Source organism: Lagopus muta, chromosome 22 (genome assembly GCF_023343835.1).
Source record: "Lagopus muta isolate bLagMut1 chromosome 22, bLagMut1 primary, whole genome shotgun sequence".
Classification (NCBI taxonomy): domain Eukaryota; kingdom Metazoa; phylum Chordata; class Aves; order Galliformes; family Phasianidae; genus Lagopus; species Lagopus muta.
In genome coordinates, this window is record NC_064454.1 from 3,810,149 (window position 1) to 3,837,526 (window position 27,378).

General features: G+C 53.5%; 2 protein-coding genes across 2 annotated transcripts in view; both read right to left on the reverse strand.

Annotated features, from left to right (window-relative positions):
* Positions 1-13,256, reverse strand: part of POU2F3 (POU class 2 homeobox 3) — a 34,244-nt gene extending 20,988 nt beyond the window's left edge. Inside the window, exons 1-3 of the mRNA XM_048968126.1 lie at positions 13,046-13,256; positions 9,602-9,655; positions 8,863-8,931 (exon numbers count right to left, since the gene is read on the reverse strand). Coding sequence (XP_048824083.1) covers positions 8,863-8,931; positions 9,602-9,655; positions 13,046-13,256 — 334 coding nt within the window. The remainder of the gene's footprint in view (positions 1-8,862; positions 8,932-9,601; positions 9,656-13,045) is intronic.
* A 2,940-nt stretch (positions 13,257-16,196) lies between these two features.
* OAF (out at first homolog) lies at positions 16,197-26,902 on the reverse strand. Its single transcript, XM_048968482.1, has 4 exons — positions 26,564-26,902; positions 18,652-18,786; positions 17,939-18,119; positions 16,197-17,531 (listed from the first exon to the last, which is right to left on the reverse strand). Exons 1-4 carry the CDS (start codon positions 26,783-26,785, stop codon positions 17,257-17,259), a joined length of 813 nt encoding a protein of 270 aa, XP_048824439.1. The 5' UTR covers positions 26,786-26,902; the 3' UTR covers positions 16,197-17,256.
* Between the last annotated feature and the right edge of the window lie 476 nt (positions 26,903-27,378).

The window sequence follows — 27,378 nt, forward strand, 5'->3', positions numbered from 1 at the left end:
CATCACAAAGGAAAGGCTACACACTCTGCAGAGATGAATGCTTTAAGGGATTCCACGAAGCCTCCTTCATTGCAAAGGCAACCCCAAGAAACCCCTTTCCTTCTCTTTGCAAGCCATTCCCTAACCCATTCTCTTCCAGCCCAACTGGGCTCATGATAAACAGCCCTAAATTGTTCATATCCCACCAGCAGAAGCCCTGGGGGGCTGCCTCCTCCTCCCATGTTGTTTTTTTTCTTCCCCCCCCCCAGTATAACGTTCCCCACAAAGCACAGCCTGTGCCCTACGATCTAATCAAGCTCCAACACATCGTGTTGTTCAAGAGTTCACATCTCCTGCATGGAGCTGGGATGCAGCTCAGGGGTGAGCCCACATCCAGCTCCCTGCTTGCTTTCAAGCCTCTCCCCCAACCCAGCACACAGTTCTTTAGCTCACACTATGCATAATATTCCCTGGGGAAAGAGCAGAGCTCTTTGAGATCCTCAGGGGGTGGTTTGTCCACTCCATGTCTACACCTTTCCCACCAGCCTGTCTGCATTTCTGCTGTTTCAGAGCCCATCCTCCTTCCTGGCTTCTTCCAGAGCAGCTTTTCAAAGCTTTCTTTCTTTCCATCTCATCTTTTCCATGCAATTCCCTGCTCTGGCCATGGCCACCTCTCCCCGCCGCTCCACCCCAGGAATTGGTTCATTCATTGAGCTCCAGCTCCGAGCGCCAACGACTGTGCGGATAAGCGATGGGAATGCTGATAGCATTAATAAATGATTGCAATCAGCATCCACACACCTGAGCAGGGCTGCGTGAGGATCTTCAAGGCCTGCTGCTTCTACCTTTGAAACTCAAGGGAGGGGGGCGGGGGGGTTGATGCAATCTAATGGCAGTAGCTGAAGGGAGAAAGGGCAAGAAGGAGAGAAGGAAATAAAGTTCCCAGTTGCTAAAATAGAACAGGAAGGAAAAGGTAATCTTCTGGTTTCTTGGATGCAAGACTTTCGCTCACGTTCAAATGCAGCATGTTGATGAGGCAAGATTCAAAGACCTTGAGGGAAATCCCTGGGTCCCAGTGATGAGGGCTCTGAGTCACCCCGCACACCCCAGCTCTTGGAAGCGGGCAGCAGCTCCGTGCTGCATCACTACACCACGAGCCAAGCTCTCCAAACAAGGCTCTGCCAAAACACACTGCGCTTCAAAGCACCCAGGCCCAAGCTCCTTAGTACATCCCCTCCTCCTCCTCTTCTTCCAAGCTTCCCATCTTGTGCTTTTCCCTCCAGATTTCTGCTTTTTGCCCTATCCTCTCCCACAGGACCGTACACAGCACCACCCCACCTCACATGAAGTCTGTCTTTTTCTTTTTTTGTGATGGTGGAACATGCTGGAGATATGCATGGAGATCCACGCGAGCCTGTTTGCAGCTTGGGCATCCAAGACTGAGCCACTGCCCCAGGCTGTCTTCATAGACAACAAGGAGCACCAAGCACCTCCAGAGGCCATTCCCCCACCCTATCTCACACTCCTATCTCAACCAGAGACGAACGGCCCTCTGGAGATGACAGTTTCTCTTTATGGACTACAAAGAGACCCAGGGGCAACTGGTTCAGACTTAGATGTCCGAGAGTGTGATATTTAAAATGGGGCGAGGTGATTTCTGCTCCCAGCAGTTATGTAAATGGGAGCTGGATACACAAATCTCTGCCACTTTTCAGCAGGATCCGTGAGTGTTTGCTCTCTGATTTATTTGCAAACAGATCTCATGGTTTTCTATTTCGGTAAAAGCTTGTGTGTCAAGTAGAATTAACATGATCTCAGCTGCAAGCCAAGGTTGGGGTGTGATGGGGATAACAGCTCTTCTTCCAGCTAATTCAGTGACTTTCCTACAACCATTTTAAAAGCAGACTGGTTTCCTCCCAGCTCCTACCAGCACCAGGATCCGTGCTGAAGCGCTTATTTCTCTTCTTAAAGGAACTAACTGTTCAAACAATGAAGATCTGCACTTGAGATTTAATCTTTCCTAGCTCCAGGTGATAAAAAGAAAGAAAAGTGTAAGTAGCAGCAGATTCCCAACTGCTGCAAACTGCCAGAACTCCACTCATTTTGGTGGAACTCCACAACAGCCAACAGCACAGCCAGACACACTGGGACCCCAAAGGCTCAATGCAGCCCTCTGCTCCCAGAACTGCACCCAACCATGGAAACCCTGGTATTTAAAGGGAGCTCTGAGCTTCACACATTACACTTCCTCGGAGCTTCCCCATCCACGAGGCTCCCATGGGTGTCCTGGATGGAAGGGAAGAGGCAGCGATAAGCCCCGCAGCGTGGCAGACAGGGACCGCGCGGCTCTCCTCGCTTCACCTGGCAGCTGTTTTGCATAGCACTGGCATCAGATCTGGTGCGAGTTTGCCTGGGGAGGTTTCTCTGGGGATGGGAGCAGCAAAGAAGTTGCTTTCCCCCCCAGTCTGGGAGGCTTCGTGTGTTGAGAACACCCATCATCCACACTCCATCCCATCCGACTCGATTCCCACTGGGAGCTGCCCAGCCTGCCCAGAACTCCAGGATGAAAGCTCCACAAGGGGAGAAAGCAAAATAATAATAATAAAAATCAAGATTGCAGCACATCTTCCCCTTCACAAAGCAAAAACATGCCGATGTCACCTGCAGGACCGGCAGCCACCTGACGACGCAACCAGGTTGCCACCTCCAATTCTGACTTCATTCTCCTTCCCACCCAGCTCCATGCCCAGTTCACCTTACTGTTTGATCCTCAGAGGGATGGGGGAATTAGAGAGCGATTTTCAACCTGTAGCAGGTGTTGGGGAATTCCCACAGGGAATCAGTTTTCTGCCCCATGCATTTGGGAGGGAAATTCAGAACAGCTGAACGACAGCGGGGGAAAAGTGCCAGGGAGACAGTGGGCAGGGGCTCAGATGTCTAAATTGCAGCATCTAATTGGGAGCCAATCGCTCTAGGCTGCCTCTGCAGCCACAGAGAGGAAGCCGGTGCTTCCAGAGGGCAGCTCACCTCACCCCTGGGACATGGGGATGAATCACCTCCAGAGCTGCCTGTTCCCATCACTGGCTCTAAGGGGTGAGCAGGTCAGAGTACTGAACAGTTGAAATTAAGATTTCTCTCTCCTATCCTCAAGTATTTTAGCATTGCAGCTGATAAAGCACAGTGCCATTGGGGACAGGCAAAGCAGGCTGGGTGCAGGGCACCTTCCAAGATACGTTTTCTTGAAGATGAGGAGTTAACTTGCTCACATGGACTGAAGCATCAGACCCCTCAGCCTGAACAACATGTGAAATTAAAGCATTGCCCAAGAGGAGGTTAAGAAATGGTAACATTAAACACAGCTATGGACAATACTTGAGCCACACACTGTAAGCAAAGGAAACCTCTCACCTGCACTGAACACAGCATGGTTCTATCAAATCACAAAGAAATCCAGCATCCTCTGCAGCTCAATTCTCTTTGGATGCTCAGCCACCAACTCGTGGATCTGTCCCAGCAGTAAGGGCCTGGCTGCAATCACTTTTTCACATCCCCCTGCCATCACCCTGACTGCCCCCACCTGTGCCTGCTGGTGATGAGGAGCAGAAGCTGCAGCTGAGCAGACCCAGCTCTATTGCTTTGCCCTTGCTGGGATGCTCGCTGTTCCCAAGGCTAACTAACTCCAGCAGTGCTTCTTAAGGGTAGAAAGGGAAAGTGTGAACAGGATGGGAAGTTTGCAAGGCAGCCAAGCAGGGCTGTAGTTTCCCTATTAGCTGTTTGCTCTAGCAACACAAACAGACCCAACCGGGGCACTGCAGGCTCTCCTCTGTGGGAGAGCCAAGGCTGCTTAGCAAGGAAAGTGAATCTGAGCTGACTCAAAGCTTTCACTCGAGTGTTTAAACTCCCAGATCACACCAATGCCATTCCTCCAAGAGTTCCCACCCCTCGGTGCCACTGCTGTACCCTCGTGTGGGTCAGGGCATGGGGGGGAGTGCGGGACGGCGAGTGTGGGAGACTGGGGCAGCTTCCCGAAGGAAACCCGAGGGCAGCAGTTGTTCCCACGGAAAACATTTCACCTGCAGGTGTTGGGAGAGGGCACGTCTCTTCTCTTGGGCCAGAGGCAAGAGGCAGATCAGACCAGCTCTTCCTTTGCCCCTCTAATTCAAGTCAAACCAGCCTTTTGTTCCCCTTCCCCTCCCCATCCTTTTTTATCCTCTTCCATAATGGGATGTTTAAGAAAAAAAAAAAATAAAATAAAATAACCCAACCTCAAACCCTAATCACCTTCATTTGAATTTCAAATATCCCCCTCCTGGCCTCCCCCACGCCCCAACTGACTTGGAGCTGGGAATATGGAAATTTCTCCTGCTCGCCTTAAATGTGGCTGTGCTATGAAAATCATCAGCCCTATGCAAATCCCGAGCAAGCCCCATTGCCATAGCAACCAGCTGTTTTCCAGCCCTGCTGCTGCTGCTCTTACTTCTTTGGGACTTGTCCTGGGGCTGTTGGTAGCTGCAGGGGGAAGAGACAAGAGAGATCCTGGAGGCTTTGAGGGAAGTTTCACCAGGGAGAGTTGCCCCTGGGAGAAGTGCAGCCAAGGACGAGGTGTGGGGCCAGGAAGGCCAGGTTTCCTCAAAAGGCTCCAGCTCCATCCAAAGAGATAAGAGCAAAGGAAAGAAATGGGCTCAGCCCGGGCATCCCTCATGAGCTGTGTCGGTGAGCAGTGCAAAACCTGAGCACCCATCTCACTCCAACGTCTCCTGGGTGTGTGTTCTGCCTGAGTTAGAAGCTGATGTGGAGGTGAAAGCCTCCGTATCCTATGGGGCATAAGCCATAAAGTTTGAAAGCAGCCTTTCCCAGCAAGCCCAGAGAACGACCATGGGAATATGACAAACTGCAACCCTGGATAGCAGGGAGAGCTGCAGCCAGGAGCTCACATCCTGGCACCAAGGTGGGAGACGAAATGGGAATCCCCACTTTGGAGCCGAGGAGCACAGATGGACTGATTACATTTGTACAGGGAGCGTGTGGCAGAGAGATGGAGGCAAGGGCTCTGATTTTCCACGTTGCAGATTTGATGCAAAGTGCACAGATGGTGATGTCAGGAGATAGGGTACTTAAGGGCTTTTTTTTGCTTGGGTGGAGAGTTTTGGTGGCCAGCTCCATGTTGCTCTGGCCTGCCTGGCTCATGGGGCTGTTGGATGAAGGCAGGTGTCACCTCTTGCTGCCATCCTCCCACTGCTAAAAGCTGTGCAGTTGAGAAGAGTGACATCCAAAGGCCATCCCCTCTGCAGCACCATAGGAGCAGATGCACCATAGCTCCTCACAGCCTCCATTTCCTTAGGGTTGAAAGGAATTGCTCTATTGCTTCCTAACACACCAGAGATGCTACGCAGGCTGCGAGGGTGACACAACCACGGTGCTATTGCCATCAGTGCCAGCCAAGAGCCCACCTGTCTGGAGCCACAATCCTAAACCCAGCTGCTCCCAGATCCCAGCCACGCAAAGCTGCATCCACTGCCACCAAGGCTGCAGGTCTGCCCCACGCTGCACATCCCAGCTCCCTCCCCATGCACTGGGATGCCCATCACACCCGCCCCGGGCTGCTGGCAGGCTGTCCAGTTCCCCACATTGCAGGGTGGGGAGGGAAGATGTTCGGAGCGCCTGCAGCTATTCGGTTACCGATGGTTGTGTTTGAAGAGCTTCCCTATCGCCCTTTTGTTAAGGCTTTGGCTTCCCCCCCATAGCCTCAACAGATGAAATCAAAGGGAAGTAGCTTTGCTTGGTGTAACCTGTTTTGATCAAGCAGATAAACGGGGAACAAGTGTCTGACACAAACAAACAGACAGACGGAGGCAAGTCCCACCTCAGCATTTTGTTGCATCAGATACAGAGGGCTTAGATAAACCACAAGAAGGGGGAGATCTCTGCCTCTCGGCTTGAAGACCAGGGGCGACACTCGGCAGTGCCAAGCCCCCACAGTTCCCATAAAAAAAACCAACCCAGAACTTGCTGGCATAGCTTTCATCAGTTTAAAAAGATGAAAAGAGCTCGGAGCCAAGCGCTTGTCATTACCCCCCATGGAGCCCAGCAGCACCCTGGTGCACGGAGCCTTTCCAGCATCATACAGGGCGAGGAGGGCCCTGCGAGGACAGCTGGGCTCTATAGGGCCGTATGGCCCCACGCAGCCCCAAGAGAGCCCTACAGGAATAACCCCTGCAGCTCACACATGTGTCATGATGGGAAAGGCAGAAGGAAGGCACAGGAGGGCTGGGTGGGTGATATTCCAGAGGTTTTGTCTTTTTCTTATGCGGTGGAATTTCACTACAGTTGTGGGGGGAAGCAGCTCGAGCAAGCGTGAGCTTTTGGAGGGTGTCTCATTAAAAGCTTCCAAGTGTTTTGTATGAAATCAACGTGGAGAAATAAATAAAAGAAGAATCAAAGCCGAGCTTTCCTGACCTCTTATGAAAAAGGTAACAAAAAAAAAAATGCTGAAAGTTTCTCAAAAAGGGAAAAGCCCCATTTTTAAATGCTTTCAAAGTAAAACAATGCCCCAGATTACCCTTTCCTCCCTCCAAGCCTGGAACTGGCGGAGATATGAAAGGATGAGATGATACCTCTGCTACCGACACTTCCCATCAGATCTGCAGGCATCAGTTTCAGATCAAGGGCTTGGTTTACAAAAGCATTTTGGCACCCGGCTCCCTCCAGATTTCTTTTATTATTATTATTATTTAAAATTCCTCTTGGAGCCAGTCTACGTCTTTATGTGATGAAAGGCCTTTGTGAATCTGCACCTAGAAAGATTTCCATTCTTTGGAAGCAATAATATTGGTCGTTTGGTAACTACTGCCTTCTATGGAGGGAGCAGGATTCCTGGAAAGCTGTGCAGCGGTCCGGTTCGTTAGGAAACGGGCCTTCAATTAATTAGTAAGTAATCAGAAAGGACTTTCCCACATGAAGCTGGTAAACAAAACCCCAAACGGTGAGGTGCTGCGGTAAGTATTCCTCTCATGCTGCACGTCAGGGAAAACACAGCAGTTCAGGGAAGCTCAGTACAAAGCGCTCTGTTGTCGGTAAACGGGGATTGTTGGAAAGGGGAAAAAGCAAACAAAGGCAGTGGGGAGATCTGGTGCAGCACAGGGGCAGCCCCACAGGGGGCTCGGTTAGGGCTGGGTCCCAAAGGATCCACCAGCATTCTCTCCCATGAGAGAAAAAAGCCTGATCGGTCCACAGGGAAGGGTTGGTCTGTGCTAAATGAAGGAGGTTTGCCCATTCTGATATCCGTGCCTGACGGGAAGGCTCCTGGAGCACTGCTCAACACTCTCCAACTCCCCTCAGAAGAGATGCTATTGGCTTTCTGGGAAGCTTACACAGAAAATGTGTTTTATCCCAACAGCTTTGGTGCTGGCTTCTCCTCTATTGAACACCAGTGCCACTAGCAATGGCTCTCCCGACAGCATCCAGCCACGACAAAACCCAGCTCAGGCCTAACACAGCCTTCCCTCACCACCATTCAACCGTGCTGCCCATCAGCAATACGTGCCACTCCATTTCTCGTTCCCATTCAATGCCCAGTTACAGCCAACACTGATTTGGAAGCAGCCGAGGCTGCGTTTGTTGCCAGGCTGGGAAATATCCATCTCTACAAACCAGCGTGGGGTCGGCTGGAAGCCATGAGCTGACCTGACCAAAGTCAACCAGAGTTCATAGACGTGAATAGAACCAGATTGTATCTCAGCCTTAGAATGCGTCAAATAACTTCAGAGCGCTGAGACCTCAATGCGCAGCGTAAATAAAGGGGCACTTTCAGTCCCATTAGAACATGCCTGGGCTTCTCCGGCTTCCACCAAGATCTCCTGTTTTTCCTTTCCCTCTCAATTGACAAAAGCAAAAGGGAAGCAATAAAATCATTCCCTGTGAAGTTTTAATCTGTTGTTACACATCTTCCCACCCCAAGCTTTGTGTTCTCCAAAGAGCAACAACTCTCATACGCTGTCTATGAGTTTTGGCTTTAAATGGTGTTTATTTCTACCTCTACAGATGAGCCTTTCTGTTTCTAGTAATCTTTGTTTGTTGTAACCGTAACCAGCGGGTGCTTAATGCTTGTCTTATTGCTGTTTATTGGCCTGAAAAGGAACCTGACCGTAAGCCTTTGTGAAGTTCTGTCCTCGAATCCTGTCCTCAAAGCCCACTGCAAGCAGAAGTGATGCTGGAAAACACAGCAATGATTTTCCAGTGCATCTCACACCTCATGGTAGTGCAAGAAGCAGTAGGTGGACTGGAATAACTCAGTGCTGTTCCATTCTCAGGATCACTCTGCTCTTCAGTTTTACATTTTTAAGGGAATCTGGGGCTTCTAGCCACAGAGCAGCCTGAGCATCAAGTGGGAGCAGGATGAGAAACCCCATCACGCTTCAAGATGAGCGGCGTTCCCTTCTGGCTGGAACAACCTGGCTGCATTTGGGCATTCCACAAGTCCCTCCCATTTTTCTACAGACACGAGGCCAAAAAAGGCACAGTCCCTGGGCCCTGTGTCTGGGGAAGCATTCCTGGCATCGACCCTGCGTACAACCTTTGCGCTAAGCTGGCGGCCCAAGACTATTTCAGTGGCATAATTCATTTAGCAAGAAAGGAGCACATTTCCTTGCTGAAACCACAGAGGACGTTGCCGAGCCACGCACTGATTCACTGCTGTGACAGAGGAGCTTGCATGCTGATCAAGATACGGGTGCAATCCTTGCCCAGAGCGCATTTTTGATCAACTCCCAGCTGGCTGCGGGAGCACGATGCAGAGCAACAGGCGTGGAGCAAAGCACGGCAGGAACTTCCAGCACCCCATTGCCCCTCTGCCCAACAGCTCCCCGTGTCCTGGACCCCCCTTACCTGGCTCCACTTGGTCGGGTTCGTGCCGGGTGTCCGTGGAATCCGCTGCATCGCCGCTCATCTTGATCTCTGCAAAAAAAAAAAAAAAAAGAGAAAAAAAAAAGATGGCACAACTGATTTTAATAACAGGTCACAGTCCCAGGCAACAGGCACATGTGGCTTCCACTAAACAGCACAAATGAATGTGTAATTATAATAAACCATCAGACTTTCAAATTTCTGATTCCTTCAACATACAGCCACTAGAATATTCATCAGCTCCGAGGATGCACTTTCCCTCCTGTTGCTCTTCGCAGCCCCCTTCTCAGCTCACTGATGTGCTTCTCACCCTTCGTGCCATTCCTCTTCCCACAGAGGGCAAGGGGCACCTCTGAGCCCTCCAAACCCCCCCAGGCTCCTCCTTTATAAAGACCTCCCAGAGCAGCTGGTGGCACCGCCCTCCCTCCCTGCACCTCTGGGGACCCCTCCCAGCTTCCATCCTCCCTTATGTCCCATCCTTTCATTTTGGGACGTTGTGGCCAAGCTGGTGTTGGTTTGGTGCCATATTGGCATTGCACAGAGCAGGATGCTCTAAGGGAAATTGCTCCTTCCCTCACCCCCTTCCAAACTCCGCTCTTCCCAATACATCTGCTTGCAAACTATTCACCCAACATGTGCTCGCTGCCCCCAGAAGAACACTGCCTGCACCATCCAGCACATCTCTCTCCATCCTCCTCAATGCCAAAAATTCATCATTTACCCTTGAAGTGATGGCTGCCACCACACCCAGGGCCACGTTCTCCTTCAGGGACAGCTGAAAGGAAAGAGTAGGGAATGGTCAACTTTGTACAGGATCCCTCATCTCCTCCTTAACAGAGGCAAAGTACACAGAGAGAAAGAAGGAAGAATATCTATTCAAATTCAGACGGACACCCCCTCGCCCTTTTCTCCCCTTTGCATGGGAATTTTAACTCTTTCCAGGTAAGGTGGGGGGGAAAGAAAAAGAAAAAAAGATAATAAATTTTTATAAAGACCCAACGGAGTGATTTGCATGTGCCTCCTGCAGCCAATCCCAGCCCCAGCAGTCACACAATTTGCATCAGGGAATAACAACAGCGTGGAAGCGGAGCACTGTTTGCTGTGGTTTTGCTGGGACAGCAAAGGCAGGTGGAAGCCTTCTTAAAGGCATCACGCAGCCCTTTTCCTCTTCCCTATGCATGCCTCGTGTTATTTCCAACTGGCCAAAACAGCTTGCGTGCTTTTATTCCAATTTCCCTCTATTGCTCACAATAGAGCAAGCACCTCTCTCTCATTTCCCTCCTATTGCAGCTTCCAGCGTGCAAACGGTAAACTCTCTGCTTTGTTTAGGCCTTCCTTTAGGTGAAGGTCTGAAATTCTTTCCTAAGCTAAAGTCTGCTGGAGGAAAAAACAGCAAAGCTGTGCACGATGGCAGCACAGAGCCAGCCATGCACTTCAGAAACTTCCTCTCCTTAAGCTGTCTGAAGGAGCAAGGGAGGAAAAGGAGAAGGGAAAAACGTTTCGTTTCAAGTAATCCCTCTGCAATTAAGACACGAGCATTTAGTGGGGCTTCTAAGTATTTCTACTGCAGGAAGAGCAATTATCTCCAGCTATAAACATCTTGTCTTGTACTGCTGCCAGGGGACCCTGACTTAGGCAGGCTACAAAGCGCTCGGCTCTGTCTGCTGCCAGGAGGTAGCTGGAGGAGAAGCCAAGTTCTCATCAAATAAAAGAAGAATACAACTTCACAAAGCAGGGCAGCAGCAAAGCGATGTGCTGTGTGCACCCCCAGCCCCTTCACACGGGGTCAGGGCAGTTTGCAGCCAGCAGCATCCTTCACCCATCTGTGGTTATCATGTGAGGCGTGGGGGGCTGAGGAAAGGCATCTGCCACTTGATTACTTATCAGGTATCATCCATCAGTTTAATTCCCTCCTGCTGCAGCCAGCAGATAAGGCGATGCCCTGTGATGCTCTCATACAGAAAGCAAAAGGGTTTTGTTTTCACAAAGGTTCAACTTCCCCTCGTCACACTGACACAAGTTATTACAGCTTAGATGCGTTGCGAGGGGAAAAATAAACCCCACTCCCTGCTCAAAAAAGCCCCCAAAAATAGGAAAAAAAAAAAAAAGAAAAAAAAACAACAAAGAACCAGGGGGAAAAAAGCAATGTTTTTTGATGGAAGTCTGCTGATATGGGTGAGCACACGTGGATAGCAGTGCTGCATCCTCTGAGGGGTCCTTGGGAACCAGGGCTGGGGATGCAGGGGTGACTTTCTGATGCAAGCACAGCCAGGATGATGGGAACTATACGTCCTTCACCATAACCCAGGGGCAGAGTGACACCGAGCCCCCACGTGTGATGGCTTTTCTGAAGACAAAGCAGGCTGTGAGACACTGAGGCCAGGCAAATGCGGGCTCTTGCCATGCAGCTTTGCAATAGATGGAGAGCAAGCTGAGCGCAGACACGGCTGGGAAAAATAATGCAATGTGGGACTGCCTGACTCCCAACCACAGCCCCATTAGGAGCCGCCGCTGTGGCCTGGGCCATATTAAAAATGTGCTGCCAGAGCTCAGCTACCTGCACAAGAGGCAGGCTGCTTTGTTTACCCAGACCAAAGCAACTCTACCGGTGCAGACACTTCTCTGGGGATATATCTGCATCTCTATTTTGGCCGAAACAAATGGTGTCAGCAAATAAAGCTTTCCCAAGCCCTTATTCCTTGGAGTTGTTCTGACATGGGCACCAGGCGTAAACCAGCCCAGTGGCTTTAAGAGGAGAAAAGAAAGTAGTGGGGAGAAATTGGGTTGGTTGAGTCCAGCACCTGGAACCCGATGGGTTTTGCTGTGCTCTATGTGCCCGAGCTCTGCGGAGGCTGCAGGAAGCTGAGAAGGTGTAGATGTTAGGAGCAGGGGGTGGTTCTGCTGCAGGGGAGTGCTGTGCAGACCCTGCTTGGGGGGGAGCAATGTGGGTTTCAGCCTCCCAAGCTGCTCGGCACACAGATCCCCCTTTGCAGCAATGGGAATAACTCCCTACTACCTGCTCTGGGCTCTGCCACGTGCAAACAGCCGGGCTCAGCTTTGTCTCCCTCCCTGTAAATCCACTGTTGGAAGCTCGGGCCCCTCGGTGGGCGATTTGGGGGAGGGAGGCTCAGCGTGCACCATGCACCACGCAGCTCCCAGCCAAATCCACCCTGGGAGCGATGCCACGGGCTCTGACAGAGGGCACGGTATCAATGTGGGGAATCTTTTCATGAAGAAAGAGTCGCCCACAAGTTCAGCAGCTGGGCAGATAGGAGCCTGGGGGGGGGTGCAGCCCCAGGAGATGCTGCACACCGGGCCAGCGCAGGTGCTCAGACCCCACTGCACTGCCAGCCTCCCGCTGCCTCTCCCAGTGGTGTGGAGGCTCCCAGCTCAGCTGCACGTGGCCCCTGCCTCCAGCACCCCATGCCACAGCAGGGGCTGTCAGGATCCAGTTCACAGTCCCACATGCCCAAGGATGGTCCCTCCTCTCTTCGCAGGGGCTCCTCAGGATGGGAGCAGCAGCCAAACCCGAGGTGCAGGGCGAGCCTGAGCTCCTGGCAGCATTGAGGTGTTTGGCACCCATTGCTCTGCTCCCAGCGAGGGCTGCCTGGAGATGTGGAGCTTCCAAGCTGCACCACTGTGTCAAACCCCCTGGGAGCAGCGCTTGCTCCTTCTGCGTATCGCCCTTCATTCATTCCCTGTTCTCCCCATCCCATCAGGAGTCGCCCCATCTTCCTGCAGCTCTCTGCTCATTCATTTCTCCCTCCTTTTCCTTCTTCGTCATTCCCTTTTCTCCTTGCAGCCCCCCTCCCTCTCAGTCACACATTCTTCCTGCAGCCCTCTGACTTCACCCCTCTCACTGCTCCCAGCTTTACCCCAATGACACCAGACCTGGGGCTCAGGCACTGCCTGCCCACTTTCCAGCTGCCCCAATGCCTTTCTCTTTGCTCTGCTCTGCAGCCCACGTTGGTGCCAGCACTGCGAGCAGCGCTTCCACACTGCGCACCCTAAAAAGGGTCAAGGCAGCATCCATCCCTGCGTGCCAGCTGCGATCGCTGACTCCAACAGGAGAGGAGAGAAGAGGAGGTCGAGGAGGGGGAAAAGCCATAGGAATCGCAGCAACCCCATTTCCTGCAGCCCTATCCTTCCTGCCGCGCTCGTTTACCTGCGTGCACGGACTCCAGGTTCACCATCCTGCTGGCGGGGGGAAACCCGCGGTGCGCCCAGCCTCCTGCCGTCAGCCCCAGGTTGCCAGGGGCTGCCAGTTTGCCCTCCCTCCTCTGCCACCCGCTGCTGCCTCTCGAACCGGGCGCGGGTCCGCTCCCGACGGGACCTACAGCTCCATTGCCTGTTGCCATGCAGGGCCAGGTGAGCATGCGGCTCCACGCCACGCCTCGCCCCACCTCCGGCTCCCTCGGGTGCCCTGACACCCAGCAGCCTGGCGCCCGGCCCATGCAAAAGCACCATTTGCATATTAGTAACCGGGGAATGGATGAGTCCCTGCAGCGCTACCAGGGTGTGGGGTGGGGTGGGAAGGAGGCGGATCGCTCGCCCGCCCGCGCCGCCTCGATGAGCCCCGCAGCACCTGCGAGCGGGCCTGGCTGCTGCCCCGCGTGGCCTCGTGCTGCGGGGAGGCTGCGGGCATCGCGAGGGGTCGAGGCACGAGGTGGCACTCAGAGGGAAGCGGCACTCTGTGGTGGTTGGGTTGGGCCGCTTGCATGGGGCTGAGCATTGGGGGATCCGTGGAAGCGCTCGGTGTGGGACGGAGCGGTGCTGCACGCAGCTAGCCCTTCCCAAGCTGTTCTCCCTGCCACGAGGCTCGAGGAGAGGGAAGCAGGGCCTTCTCCTTCCCACCGTGTCACGTCAGGCTCCAGGATTCCAGGGAAGCCAGGGAGAAAATCCCCTAGCTGCAGGCAGGCTGGCACTCCATCCCATGACAGCACCAGCATCCCCCTGACCTGCTCAGACCATTCTATGATTCTATACCTGTTGTCTCTGTTTGCCCCCTGCACTGCCCCGATGCCTCCTGCCTTGCTTAGGGGTGTACAAACCTCCCAATCTCCTGCTCAGCCCCTTCCTGAAAGCGTTAACAGGCTTTATCCATCAGAGCTGCCAGGTACAAGCTATCACACATCCATCTCTCCCTGCCTCGTGCACGTTCCAGGGCTCTTGGCTTTCCCACATGCTGCTCTCCCTCCCTGGAAAGACAGGTTTCTCCCAAGGGATGGGTGGGTGGTGGGCAGGCTCTCCAGGCTTCACCTCCACCCCAGTGTGAGGCTATGGGGCTGGAGAACCTCACCTTCATCCCAACTGTGGGGGGCTCTGGGGCTGGAGCGTGAGGGGACACCCATAGGAGAGAACTGCAAGGTTGTGCTTCAAAATTAAAAGAAGATGAGGAAAGCAAGAATAAAAATGGAGAGAGGAGGTTCCCAGGTTGGCAGGATGGAGGGACTGAAGGGAGATGGCTGTGGGCTGTTTTCACTGCTGCTCCAGGAAACAGGAGGCGACACAGGTAGACTGTGCAGGACTTCTCCTGGCCTTCTGCCACAGCTCTGTGGCACAGCCCCAGCTCAGCTGGACCCGTGGGCACTTCTGGGCACTGCTGGGCTGCTTGTGAGTGGCATCAGCGTGACCCCCACACCTGGGATTTCCCCATGTGGAAGCCTGATGCGATCAGGTGTCCGCACTGCGTCAGACGTGGGTTTGGAGGTGGCACTCAGCCAGCTGAAAGGAGTGCAGAGAAAGAGCTCCTGAAAGGCTGAGGGTCACCAACACACACTTTTTCCCCATCTCAAGCACTCAAACACATTCCTTTGATGCTCTTTCTTTTTTTCCCTTTGCTCCCCAATGCTTTTCCCTTGCTCCAGAGCAGGGCAGCCCATCCTTATCCCCCCGGTGTCCCGCACGGCCGCACTGCTGTCACCGCACACCCCCCAGCCCGGGATGCTGGCCCGGCCATAGGCGGCCCCGCAGTGCCCTCTCCTGGTCCCAGCTGCTAGGCTCTGCTTTTTTTCTGGTTCTTATTCTGCGGTAGGTGGGACAGCGAGAAGGAAAGAAATCGTGTTTTTCTCCTCAGAAGCCCCTCATCTGGAGACCACTGCCAGGAAAGTACGTGACCTCGTGGTTAAGTCACCTGCAGCCGCCCTGAGATGTACAGACAGACAAGAGAGGAGAGCTGCAGCCCTAAGGACACCTTTCCCAGGCAAAGGCAGATTTGCTTTGATTCCATCCCGAGACAATCCCTCCTGGATGCCCGCAGATACGCTGCTGATAGAAATCAGCTGCACTCCTATTCCTTTCTTTCCTCCCCGTGAGCATCAATCAGGACCCACCGCCTCCCATCCTCACCACTTGCACACAGCCCACTCGTGCTCCCTCTCGGTGGGAGGGGAGCTCTGCAGACAGCACGGCCTGGGGACGGGGCTGCAAGCACAGGCTGTGGAAAGATGTTACAAAATCCCCCACGGCTTCTCCTATAGCTTTGAGGATTTGTATCACAGCTCCCAGCCAGCTTGAGCCGCCTCTGTGCCAGGATCTGAGCCCAGCAAGGACGAGCAGGAACCCGTGTAACGCTGAGCACATCAGCAGGGGAAAAACAGCTCCAGCCTCCTTAGAAATCATGGGGAGATGCTTCGGTTGCTCAAGTGCAGAAGGGCTGAGGCTGCACAAACTCTGCCTCCGCCTGCACCACGCTAGGGGGAATCAGCACTCCACGCTTCTCCTGCGAGCAGCACGAGCTCCGTGCCGCCCCAAAACGCCGTCCTCCTTTCACCTCTGCTGCAGAGGGATGGATAAAAGGGGACCCCCATCCCTCCCCCGGGGCTGCTGGGCACAGACCCACATTCACACGCTCCTGTGGGGGAGAGGAGCAGACCCCAGCCTCCCGAACCCCATGACCCCATTGCTGCCCCTGGGCTCTGCTACATGCCCAGAGCTCAGGCTCGAAATTACAGAAGGAGCTGCAGGATCACACTGACAACCCTCCCCCCAGATCCTCAATGCTCACAGTACAGGCTTGACACAACAGCCCTCGAGTCAAGATTCCAAACAGACAAGTGACACTGAGGTTACAACAGAGCTTTTCAGGCCAGGGATGCTTCAAAAAAAAAAAACAAAAAAAAAACCAGTTTATTGTATCTTACAAATGATAAATAATTGGATTGCTTTTCTCTTTAAAAAAAAAAAATCATTCAAGTGTATCTTACTTCATGTTGCAGTATTAAAATACCTTTCCCTTCTCTCCCTCCCCTCCCTTCCCCTTTAAGTAATCAATACAAAAATAATTGTGACCATTTTTTTTCCTTTTTTTTGTCAAAAAAAAAAAAATCCTGGATTTTAGGCAAAAAGGCACACGATAAAAGGCTTCTCAGCAGGAGGCACGGGGCTTCCCTACAGCCCCAAGAGCCCCTGTCTTCTCCCTGCTTGTTCTGAGTCGAGTGGAAGAACTCACAGCGCTCTGCAGCACTTTATGTCCAATGCCCTCCAGGTGTATGGTTGGCTCTGGCACCATCCATGCTCACACCCAGGGCAAACCAAGGCACAGCAAAGCAGCACGGGCTGCCTAAGAGCTCCTTGTGAAGTAGGATGCAAGGCTGGGCGTAGATGCAGAATGTTGTTTTCTCCTATCTGCAATGCCTATCTGGGATCGCCCCTGCCTTATAGTGCACTGTTAGGATGGCAGTCACACATTTCTGGATGTTTCTTGCTCAGTGGGTGAGGCATGGAACCAACACAAAAAGTTGGGCCTTCACTAGTCTAAGTGGGGGTGAGTTAGAGCCCTCATTACCAGCCCTTTGGGGCGGAAATAATTGCTGGGATGCATCCCCCCATAGCACCTCATAGCCACAGGAAGGACATAGCAGGTGGTTGGATGCTAGGAAAGCTACAGGTAGGCTTTGGGTGGGCTTCACACCTTCCTTATTCAGGGTTTGTGGTCCCATAACTCAGCTGTTTTCCCATTGGGAAATGCTGTCACATCACCAGGAGGTGGCAAAGTCAGCAAAGGGCTTTTAGTGGCAGAAATGTTGGACAATCCGGCTCTGTGGGATGGCTTCTCCCCCTGCCCCAAAGCAGCCGTGGTGCTCACAACTGACCCCTTCACACCTGCTAGCTCCAGAGCAGGGCAAGGCACAGCCCTCCTGCTGCTTCAGGCCAGCAAGCCGTGCAGGACAGCATCACCTGCTGATCACAGCACGAGGCAGCATCAGGACGGGGGCACAGGGGGCCAAAAGAAAGGCACATTCACAGAGCTCTCCTGGCACAAGGCATCGCTGCAAACCAAATTCCTTCTTCAGAGCAGCCAGCTCCAGGAGGCCCTCAGCACTGCAAGCAGGAGGGCAGACGAGCCACTCCTTGACGAGGCCTGGCCCAGCTCTGCTAGGTCTCCTCATCCCAGAGACAGAGCTGCTTCTGTGGCACGTAGTAATCAAAGGTGTAGCCCTTCTGGCAGCTGCGGATGCCGCATTTGTAGGAAGAAACCTTGCCTGCAGCATCACGACTCTTGCAGTACTTGAGCATGCACGGGTACCACTCGATGCTCAGTGAGTAGCTGCAGATGCACGGCTTCCAACGGTCCGTGCACAGCTTGCAGCGCTGCAGGTCGGGCAGGTCAGATGTCTGTGGCAGGACCTCGAACATGGAGCCGTCCATCCCTGCAGGACAAAGCAGGAGAAGTGCTCAGGGCACTCATGGCATCAACCCGAGGGTGGAGGAGGAGATTGAGGGCAGAGAGGGAGGCGTCGGGGGGTGTTCAACATGGGTGTGGGATGGGAAGCATGGGAGGAGAACGGGCAGTAGGGAGAACAAGCCAAAAGACATAAAGAATGTAAAGAATGCTTCTCTTTTGGGTGATGGACCAGGCAACACTTAATTAGGTTCACGAGGAGAGCAGCACTACAGCTGAAGAACAGAAGAGTACAGCGTGGTGTGCACACACCACAACCATGCAACAGCAAACAAGAGCTGAAGCACTCCATGCCAACCACTGGCATCAGAGAGCACAACACCGTGCCAGCTCAGTGATGGGACCACTTCCAGCCCCAGCAAAGGAAACTTTTACCTTTCTCCAGCCAAAATTTGACATCTTCTTCTCGGGTATAAATTGCTTCTTTGGCCTCTGCGCAGACGTTGTGGATGTGAGAGCTCAGCTGGGCCCCTTTGCTGAAGTTGACAGCTACGTCCATGCTGAGATGCTCCAGGCCCCGCACCTCCTCTGCCTGCCGCACCGTCCTGGGGTTCTTCTGCAATGGATGAGATCAGAACAACCTGAATCCTGGCTGCAGGAAACGATCCCTTGCAGCGTGGCAGAATTTGATGCCAACTTAGGAAAAAGTGCAAATGGATGCTCCCCTGTGAGTGCACCTGCATCCCATCTGGGGGGATGCCTCTTCAAGAAAAGGCACTTAGTGATGTTGAAACTGACGATAGTTTATTACTGCTTTGATTCACCTGTGAACATTTATCCCTGCTCTGTTGTGATGGATGCTCCCAAATCAGCAATTAAGTCAGTGGACAATGTTGGGCAGAGGTTTTTGTGGTGACAGCTCCAGGCATTCGCTCACCCTTTGACACTGCCCAAATTACATCAGGCCTCTGGTTGGCTTTGTTAGTAGACCGGGATCGATGCTATGAACGACATTAGTTTAATACTGAGCCCCTTAGGCAGGACGGGAGGTCAAAGGTGGGTCTAACAGAGCCCAGCCATGGGGCAGCTGCATGGGAAGCCCTAAGCAACTCAGGATGGACCCCCCAGGGGTGGGGGTTGGCTCCTACCTGTCGCAGCTTGGCCATGGACTCACTGGGGATGATCTCGTTGCGGTGGAGCCGTGTGACAAAGCAGAGTGCTTGGAACTGGCTCTGGCCCCTCTCCAGCTCCCCCAGGATTAAGGCACGGAAGATTTTCACCTCCTGACAAAAAGAGAATTGGAGAAAAAAAAGAATCACAGAGTGGGGTCAGAGGCCTTTGGCACATAATGGGTGAAGGCAGGATCTTGCAGAAAGCGCCAGCCCAAAGAACAGAGTCAAAGGTCTCATACTTCTGCTACCTGAGCTCAGGTGTCTGCTCCCAGCTTCCATCCCACCCAGGCCTGCAGTGCAGTAACAGTGTCTAAAGAAGTAATGGCTTGTTTGTCCCAGCATAGCAGGGACAGGCTGCTCCCAGCTCCCACCCCACATCCCTGCTCCCTCAAGCAACAGCTGGGGCTCATCCTTCAACAAGCAAGGAGCTCATTCTGTCCCAGCAGGAGATGCTCACCTTCAAACCCACCCCTTGAGGCTCTCCCATTACAGGCAGAGGCTGCCACATGCCCACACTCTGCTCCAAGCTGTTTCCTTCACCCTTCAGCCTGGAAAAGCCTCATGTTGGCTCCATGTCCCTCCAGGAGAAAAGCCACTGACCTCAAGTAAAGCAGCACCAAGTGCCACCACGAGGGTTTCACTTCACCAGGCTGCAATAGCCTCGGGAGAATAAGTTTAAAGGGGAAAAGTGCCTCCTAGTGTTCCATCTTCAAGCGTGTAAAGGAATAAACCATGTTAATGCAGCAGCTGAAGCACACAGACCCCCCGACAGGCAGTGTTAAACAAGTTCATTGGTGCTGTTAGTTTCTGTAAAGTGGTCTGTCCTGCTCAGGGCCTCAGTGTGTGCCCAGAAGGCAAGAGGAAGGGACGAGAGGAAGCACATCATGTGCAGGAAAGCATGAGGGTGAGGGTGGAATGGGTGAGAGGACGAGACACGCTCAGTCCCAACACTGCACTGTACAACAGCACTACTGGGACTGGAGGACCTTTTTCCAAGCAACAGCCTGACAGGGACCAAAAAGTTCCAAAACTGCATCCCAGTCCATGTTCTGTATCAAGAGAGGCCCATTTTTTCCCTCCAAGCTACAAACTTCATGTGTTGTAACCAAAGCCCTTTGGAAAGCAGCTGGTCACAGCTCCCATCTGCCATCAACTAATAATAAATATATCCCAGGTCTTTGGTACAGCAAAGGTCCTCATTTGGCCAATAAACTAATAACAAGCTGGGATCAAGCGTGGTCAAAACCTGCATCAGCTTTTGTTCAGCAAATATCACACAGTCATCACCTCCACGCATCACTCCGGATGAGCGGTCCCAACTTCCGAGAACAAATTACTCATTTCTGGAGCCAACAGCACGTGGAACAGGAATGAAAGTCATGAATTGTTAAAGCCAGAAGGAATCTATTACGATCAGCTGCAGCTGACCTTCGGTCAATAGTTTTGGCATCTCATATACATGGCTATGCCAAAGTGCTGCCTTCTGGCCCCTGGGCTGTGCCTGCTGGATGGCCATCAGGTCACGTTCTTCCAGCCCTCCTGCCCAAGAGGAAGGGAGCATCTCTGTGGCTCCAAGCCACGTCCCCTCCAAGGTTTTCTCCACACCAGGTCATGCAGGCCAGCATTTTCTGCCTTCCCTGCCCAGACAACAAAAGGATACACAATTCAGCACGCATCCCAAAGCGCTGCCATCAGCACTGTGCTTCCCGCCCCAGGACAGGGGAACGGATGTTGCTGGATGCATCTGTTGTGCTGAAAACTCAGTGCAAAAGCAGGAATCAAAGGGGATTTGGAAAGAAAGATACCGATTGCTTCTGCCCACAAACACCAGGCTGTTTTAATCACTGCCTTTAGTGCTCCTGGGTTGACTGACACCTCTGTGCAGACATGGAAAACATCTGAGAGCGCGGCGTAGCCTGGGAGGCAGCAGCAGAACTCAAAGCTGCTGTGTTCTCCAGGGTCTTACAACAGCATCTGAAGGCATTTCATTTAAGTACAACAAAAATAAAATAAAATAAAATCTAAAGGAAAGCAAAAATACCATGAAAAAAAGATAAGTTGGGCTTGTTTAAGTGGCTGGGGTTACGGCTGAAGCAGTGCAATGGGAGAATAAGAGAGCAAAACATCCAAAACTTGACGCTGACCCAAGAAAAACCCAAACTGAAACATTCATGGAAATGCACACGAGATTGCTGCTGAGTCAGAACTTTTTGACAGCTTTAATGGGGACAATCCCCCCTGAGACAGTGGCACTGCAGAAGGAGCCCCATCGCTGCATCTGGTCCAGCTGTGCTTCTCTGCTACAAAGCACGGCCAGTGCCTGAGCCTGGCATCTCTTCTTCACCTATGGATTTAGTCTGACTTCACTCTGCACCATCAGCATCGGGTCTGGAAATAGCAGACAGGAACAGGTATGCTCTGCATTAGGTCTGGAAACCTCAAGTGGATGCAGGAGATGAATGACAGCACAGGACTTCCCAGCCTGGGGGTGATCTGTGTAAAATGGGAGGATGTTGAGAAACAGAGGTCCAGGTAACCCTGGAGAGAACAGCACAGAAAAGTGGTTCTGCAGTGAGGGTAAGCTGGAGGAGAGATGAGAGAAGGGGGAAAGACAGCAAAGACCAGCGGGAACTTGAGAGGCAGGAAGGGAAGCGGATGCTGACCCATCCTTTCCTCCACCCCAGGTTCTCCTTTCCCAGCTCATCTCCTCCCATCTCTTCCCGTGCCCCTGGGCTCCCCACCTCCCATCACAGCCCCTTGTGCTGAATCAGAGCCTCCGCGCCCGGCTGCCCACGTACATCAAACAGCAAAGGCAGATTCTTATCTCAACCAAACCTTCCACCAGCCCTGCTGACGCTGCTGCGGTCAAAGCCTTCAACCCACAGAGACCCCAGGGAGGGGACGTGCCTCTGGTGTCCCCAGGGTGCTGGCCATTTCCATCCTCCAGTGGCTCAGCTCAGAGAGTTCCTTGGAAATACCTCAACCCAACAAGAGCTCCTTAGGTTGCTCTCCCTGCCCTCGCTCTGATAAAGCAAGAAGTTCGTCACACCAAAAATATGCCACGCTTTTCACATGGAAGGAGCCACCAAAGGGCTTCCTGCTCCCAGAGAGCCCTTCCCTCCCCAGGCACCTCACCTCGTTCCCACCAGGAAGAGCAGGAGAAATCAGTGCCAAGGTCGGTAGCCAGCCAAGGCAACCCAGTGCACCTTGAATCCTGGGTTTCTGCAAAATTTCCCAGCAGGGAACAAGCCCCGACAGAGCATTGCCTCTGCAACGCAGGGACTCTCCAGATGAACTCATCACGGGGGCGTTGAGAATGGTTGGCCCCAACCCGGCTACAGTTACAGCTATTGTTTGGCTTTGGACAGGACGGTGGTGCAGCAGGGAACAACCAGTTCTGCAGCTGCAGCATTGGGGGAACCGCAGCCTGGCAGGGCATGGGGAGAGCAGCTCCTCATCCCTAAAGGAGACAGAAAAGCTGCACAGCCAGTTCCCTGCATGCATGGAAGCAACTTCCAGCGAAGAGTTAGACTGCGTAGAAGTGCAAAGAAATCACACAGCTTCCTCCCTCCCAGCGCTGACCCCCACCAGCTCCTCCAGGGGCTGCCATCTGGGGTGTGGGAACAATTCCACCTCCATTTCCAGGCTGGATCCTGCAGAGACATACGAGCTTGTGTGGTCCAGATCAGAGCCCGGCGTCTCGGCTTCACGTGGAGTGGAGCAAACCAGTTCTCAGGGAAATAAATTATTTCAGTGCTTTCCTCCCCCCGAACCATTCAGCGTTCCTGCCAAACTTCTCTCCCCCAGGGACATCGGCGCTGCTGAGGGATCTGGTTTTGTCTACGCAGGGTGGGGGGCACAGGCATAGGGAAGCTGTTGCTGGGGTACCGGGAACCCCCAGCCCCACATCCCCCCCATTGCCAGCAGTCTCTGCTGTGGTCGTGGCCCTGCCTGCAGAGCCCCGGGGAACTGCTAGAGCTGGCCAGAAAGTTGTTGTGCTTGTAAAGCACAGCTCTGCAGAGCGTGTGTTATTGCAGCCACGCTGGGGGGGCAGCCAGCTGAGTGACTCTGGTTAAGAGAGGATTATGGTTTAACCCCTCTTTTACCAGAAGGCACTTTGGTGATCCACCCTAAAGCTGACTTTTCCAGCTCTGTGCCCTGAATTCCAGGAGCATCCTCCAGTTCTGCATCCTCACGCTTGGCACTGCCATGTGAGGGCTGCCCAAAGACAGCTGGCTCTCAGAAGCCACTTCAGAAGCCAGATCCCGCCCCAGCAGCAATATGCCTGGGGCTGTGCAGGAGCAAAGGGCAGAGCTCCTCCTGCAGCCACTGCATGCAGCACAGCCACTGCCCTGCACTCAGCCGTCAGCTCCACCAAACGAGGATTCTCAGCCACCTCATTACACCCCAGCATGTTTGGCTCTCACCCCACATTGCCCCATCCCTCCCAGTGAGAGTTAGAAAGACCCCTGCTTATCTAACAGCAGGCATCGGCAGCATCTGTCCCAGTGGGGAACAGTGAATACATTCAGTGAGCTCTCCTAGGAAAACAGAGGAATTTGGAGGTCCCTGGTCCATCCTGCCTGCTAACCAACTCCTGTGAGTAGCCAACAGCTGGTATTTCAGATGAGAGTGAAGCACAGCAACAGAGCTGGGTGATTCTTTCTAACTCATCCCATAAAACTAGAGCACGTTCATCCTACCCATGGACTAACTTTCCTTATATACATACATTTGGTATCTCTACAGAGGACAAGAGGCAGCTTTCCACATTTTACAGATGCCATCTCTGTATAGATGCTTTCCTACATCCCCTGGTCCTTTAGCACCTAACAGGATGGGCTTCAACTTTAGTAACAAAGGAACCCAAAGGGACCAGCAGCAAAAGGGTTACAACACCAACAGCCATGCTTTCCCCCTTGTGTTTCCAGCACCATTTTTCCAGCAATCAGAAGGAAAAAGAAACTTCTCCGTATCTTTGTGCTGACCTTGGGCTAGAACCACCCACTTTGTTCTCAGGCCACTGTTTAACAGCTGGCACAGTCATGTTTTTGAAATCAGACACAACATTTCGAGTTGCTGTCTCCCCTCCATCCTTTCTGCAATAAATTTTGCGCCTTACAGCACAAAAAGTTGGCGAAGAACCGTTCTCATCACATCCTTCCAAACTGCCAGAAAAGAAATGGGTTTTTGCTATTGCACATCCAGTCTCAGGTTGGGGTCCCACTGAGCAGTGCCTAAAGGAACGAGGAGAACACCGTGGTTTGCTCTGAGGACATGACTCCTCCAGGTTCAGCTTTGAAGGGCTGGAAGAGAAAGGCTAAAGCCCATCTGTGGAGCACTGCTCCAGCCCCACTCGGCTTCCAGCAGAGCAAAGAGCTGAGCCATGATCTCACTGCTCCTTTCTTGTCCAGCCCATGGTCTAACAGCAATTATTTGTCAGCAAAAGAAAAAAAAATAAGAAAGAAAGATGTGCCTTTGGACTGCTCCTCTACAGTTTAAGCCAGAGAAGTGGAAAAGCATTTGTGGAGAAACCCAGCAACCCAACCACAGCACGACCACACAGTCCAGCTTGGGAAACCTGGCTTTACAATCCCAGCTGCCTTCACAGACAGCCTGCAGACCTTCTCTCCAGAGAGGAGAAGTTGTATCACGCTGGAGAGATGAGCACCAGCACAGAATAGGGAAATGCCTGCGTGCAGCCAGGGGAACAGGTCAGCAGGGGATGCCTGGCCAGGCAGCTGCTTGCTCACATCATTACTCACCGCTCCACACATTCATCTCCTCCACGTCTTGTTGGCTTTCTTCAGCTTTGCTCCAGCAAAGCCATGAAATAGAAACAGCCTGTCCCTTGCTGTTCTAAAGCTGAAGGTTGGGAACAGGCTGCACCAGGGCTGCTGCTTGCAAAGCTTCCAGGGAGCACTGCCTGTGCATCTCCACCAGGAGCCATAGGCATGGATGGAGCTAAGGACTTAATGGCACAGATACCTTCAGAGAAAAGCTCAGCTATAAGCAGGGTGAGAGCAGGAGAAGAGTCAACACGCACCCCGTTGGGTTCGTAGGTGAGATTTGAGGGCAAGACCCTGCACGTGAAGTGAAAAGAGCTGGAAGGGTCAACAGCTCAGGCCATCAGAGCTCCCCGTGTCACATCCCAGACCCCCAACGGACCGACCTAAAGCTCTGTGCAGAGTTTGGAATTCCCTCAGCCAGGAATGCGCTGTGGTATGCAGTTCTACAATCTGGAGGCTTAAAAGCCCTCCTGGTGTGCCATGTTTTCTTGTAATTTATTTCCCCCCCCCCCCCCCCCCCACAAGAGCCATGGGACTGTTTCCTTGCATGTGCGCTAGTGTGCACGCTGTCCCAAGTCAGCATGGCTTCTACTGACATCTCTCGACTCTGCAGACAGCAAAAGACCATCAAAGGGACCAAAAAGGTCCACCAAAAAGGAAAAGAGGCACCAGGGGAGTCCCTGGGAGAAGGCTCCAAGGTTCTCAAGGGCTCAGAGCACCACTCCTGCCTACCTCCTGGCTTTGAGCTTCCTCTTGCTGCAAGACAAAGTCCACCAAAGCAAACAGTGTGAGCAGAGGGCTGGAACAAGATAACATCACGGTGCTACCTGGACAGCTGTGCCACTGACACGGCAGCACACAGCTCGTCCCTGGGCAATAGGAAATCCACTGCATCCAGCTTGTTAAGCTCTGCTGCGCTGGCTCTGAAGTTCTCATCTCCCGCTGAGAAGCGTGGGATCTGCAGCTTCGGCTCTGTGAGCATCACCTCCCTGCAGAGAGGCCACAGGGCCTGGGAGAGGGCTGGGAGGAGAGGGCTGGCAGTCCCAGGTTGTATGGGAAGTGCTTGGCTGGCAACAACACACACACACACACGTGCTCTCAAAGACAGCAGCCATCCACCTGAGGAACCAGCCGCACCCCGTATGTGGCATGGAGAGAGATGCCCTGGAGACATATGGAACATGCTCAGCCCATGCAGGAGCCACGGACTGGAGCTCTCCCCATCACATAGAGACTCTCCTGCCCTGACTGCTCCATGCCCCACTGCAGCTGCCAAAGCCGTGCATCTCTCAACTCAAGCAGGGAGAAAAAGACCTGCTGCACTCAGCTGGGCACAGAGCAGATGTTGCTGCCCATCCCACTGCAAACTCACCACCTCCATTCCCCACACAGGCAGCCCAGGCTACAAGTGGGACTGTCTGCAGGGCACAGAGCTGCACACGCAGAGGTGCTCCATGCAGGCTGCTAACAAAGACCCAGCAGTGCCTGCGGGTAGATGGAGGACCCTTCCTCCTGCATGCACAGGAGCCCACATTTCTCAGAAGTGGTTACTGGTTTGAGTTGGAACAGACCCTCAGAGGCCTCTTGATGCAACTTCTCTGTAATTAACAGGGACACCCACTGCTCCAGCAGTGCTCAGAGCCCCGTCCAGCCTGACCTCGGCTGTCTGCAGGGATGGGGCACTACCACCTCTCTGAGCAGCTTGTGCCAGTGCCTCACTGCCTGCAAAGAACTTCTTCCTTGTATCCAATCTAAACACTCCCTGTTGTAGTTTGAAACCATAACCCCTCGTCCTAACAGATTTGCCTTCTGGACCCCCAGCCAGGCTTTACCAGGAGGAACAAAGTCACATCCCACAAAACTCAGCACCAGAGCCCCGATCCGAGCTAAACTCAACCAGGGCTAATGGTCCCAAGTGCAGCCCTCTGTCTCCCAGCTAAGAATCACCGCGGGCGGCAGAACGCACCGTGAGTCGTTCGCCACGATCGGACCAAGGGAGAAAACAGGCTTTCAGATCACACCCTCCCCTCGGGGAGAGCAGAGCATCCCCGAGATCGCTTTCCCGGAGCACGGGGAGCGGGCAGATCCCCCCACCTCACCTGTCTGAAGTCGGCGGTGAGACCGATGAGCGCCCCGTCGGTTTTCCGCAGCTCCAGGCTGATGCAGTCGGAACCGCTGTCCGCTTGCAGGCTCTCCTCCGTCACCTGCCCGCCGGGCAGCCGCACCCGCACCCGCAGCTCAGCCCTGGCAGCGGGGCCGGGTAGCGGGGCTAAGGCGAGCCAGAGCAGGGCGGGCAGCGCCGGCAGCCGGGGGCCGCGCATCCCACCGCGCCTTCCCGGGGCTCAGCGCAGAGCCGCGCGGCCGCCGCCCCCGTCCCGCATCGGGCGGAGCGGTGCGGAGCGATCCCCGCTCCTCCGCAGCTCCCCTCGCCCCCCCCCGCCCCCCCGGCCGCACTTCCTCCCCCAGCGCGGAGAGCCGAGCCTCGGGCCCGCAGCACCGCCCCGCCGTTAAAGGGCCAGTGCGAGCCGCAGCTGCTCCCCAGCTGGGCTGCGGGGGGAGGAGAGAGGGAGGGGAAAAGGGGATTAAAAAAAGGCAGAGAGAGCCCGAAGGCAAAGAAAGTAGCGCTGTCCCGAGCCCCGCTCCCTTCTGTCGGGAGGATGGAGAGGCATCTCCAGCAGCACCAGGGCAGCTGCCGGGCTCTCCAGTGCTTTTTTTATTTTCTTCATGTTTTCTCCTCCCTGACAAATAATTGAACACAAAGGATTGGGGAGGCCAGCATGAAAAGCAAAGCCCAGGGCTGCAGTTTGCACCGATGCACATAACTCAGAGTCCACTGAACACGCAGTGGCTGTGAATCAAATAGTGTTGACGTGGCTGCTGAGGCTCTCCCTGCATCCAGGCAGCACGCCGGAGG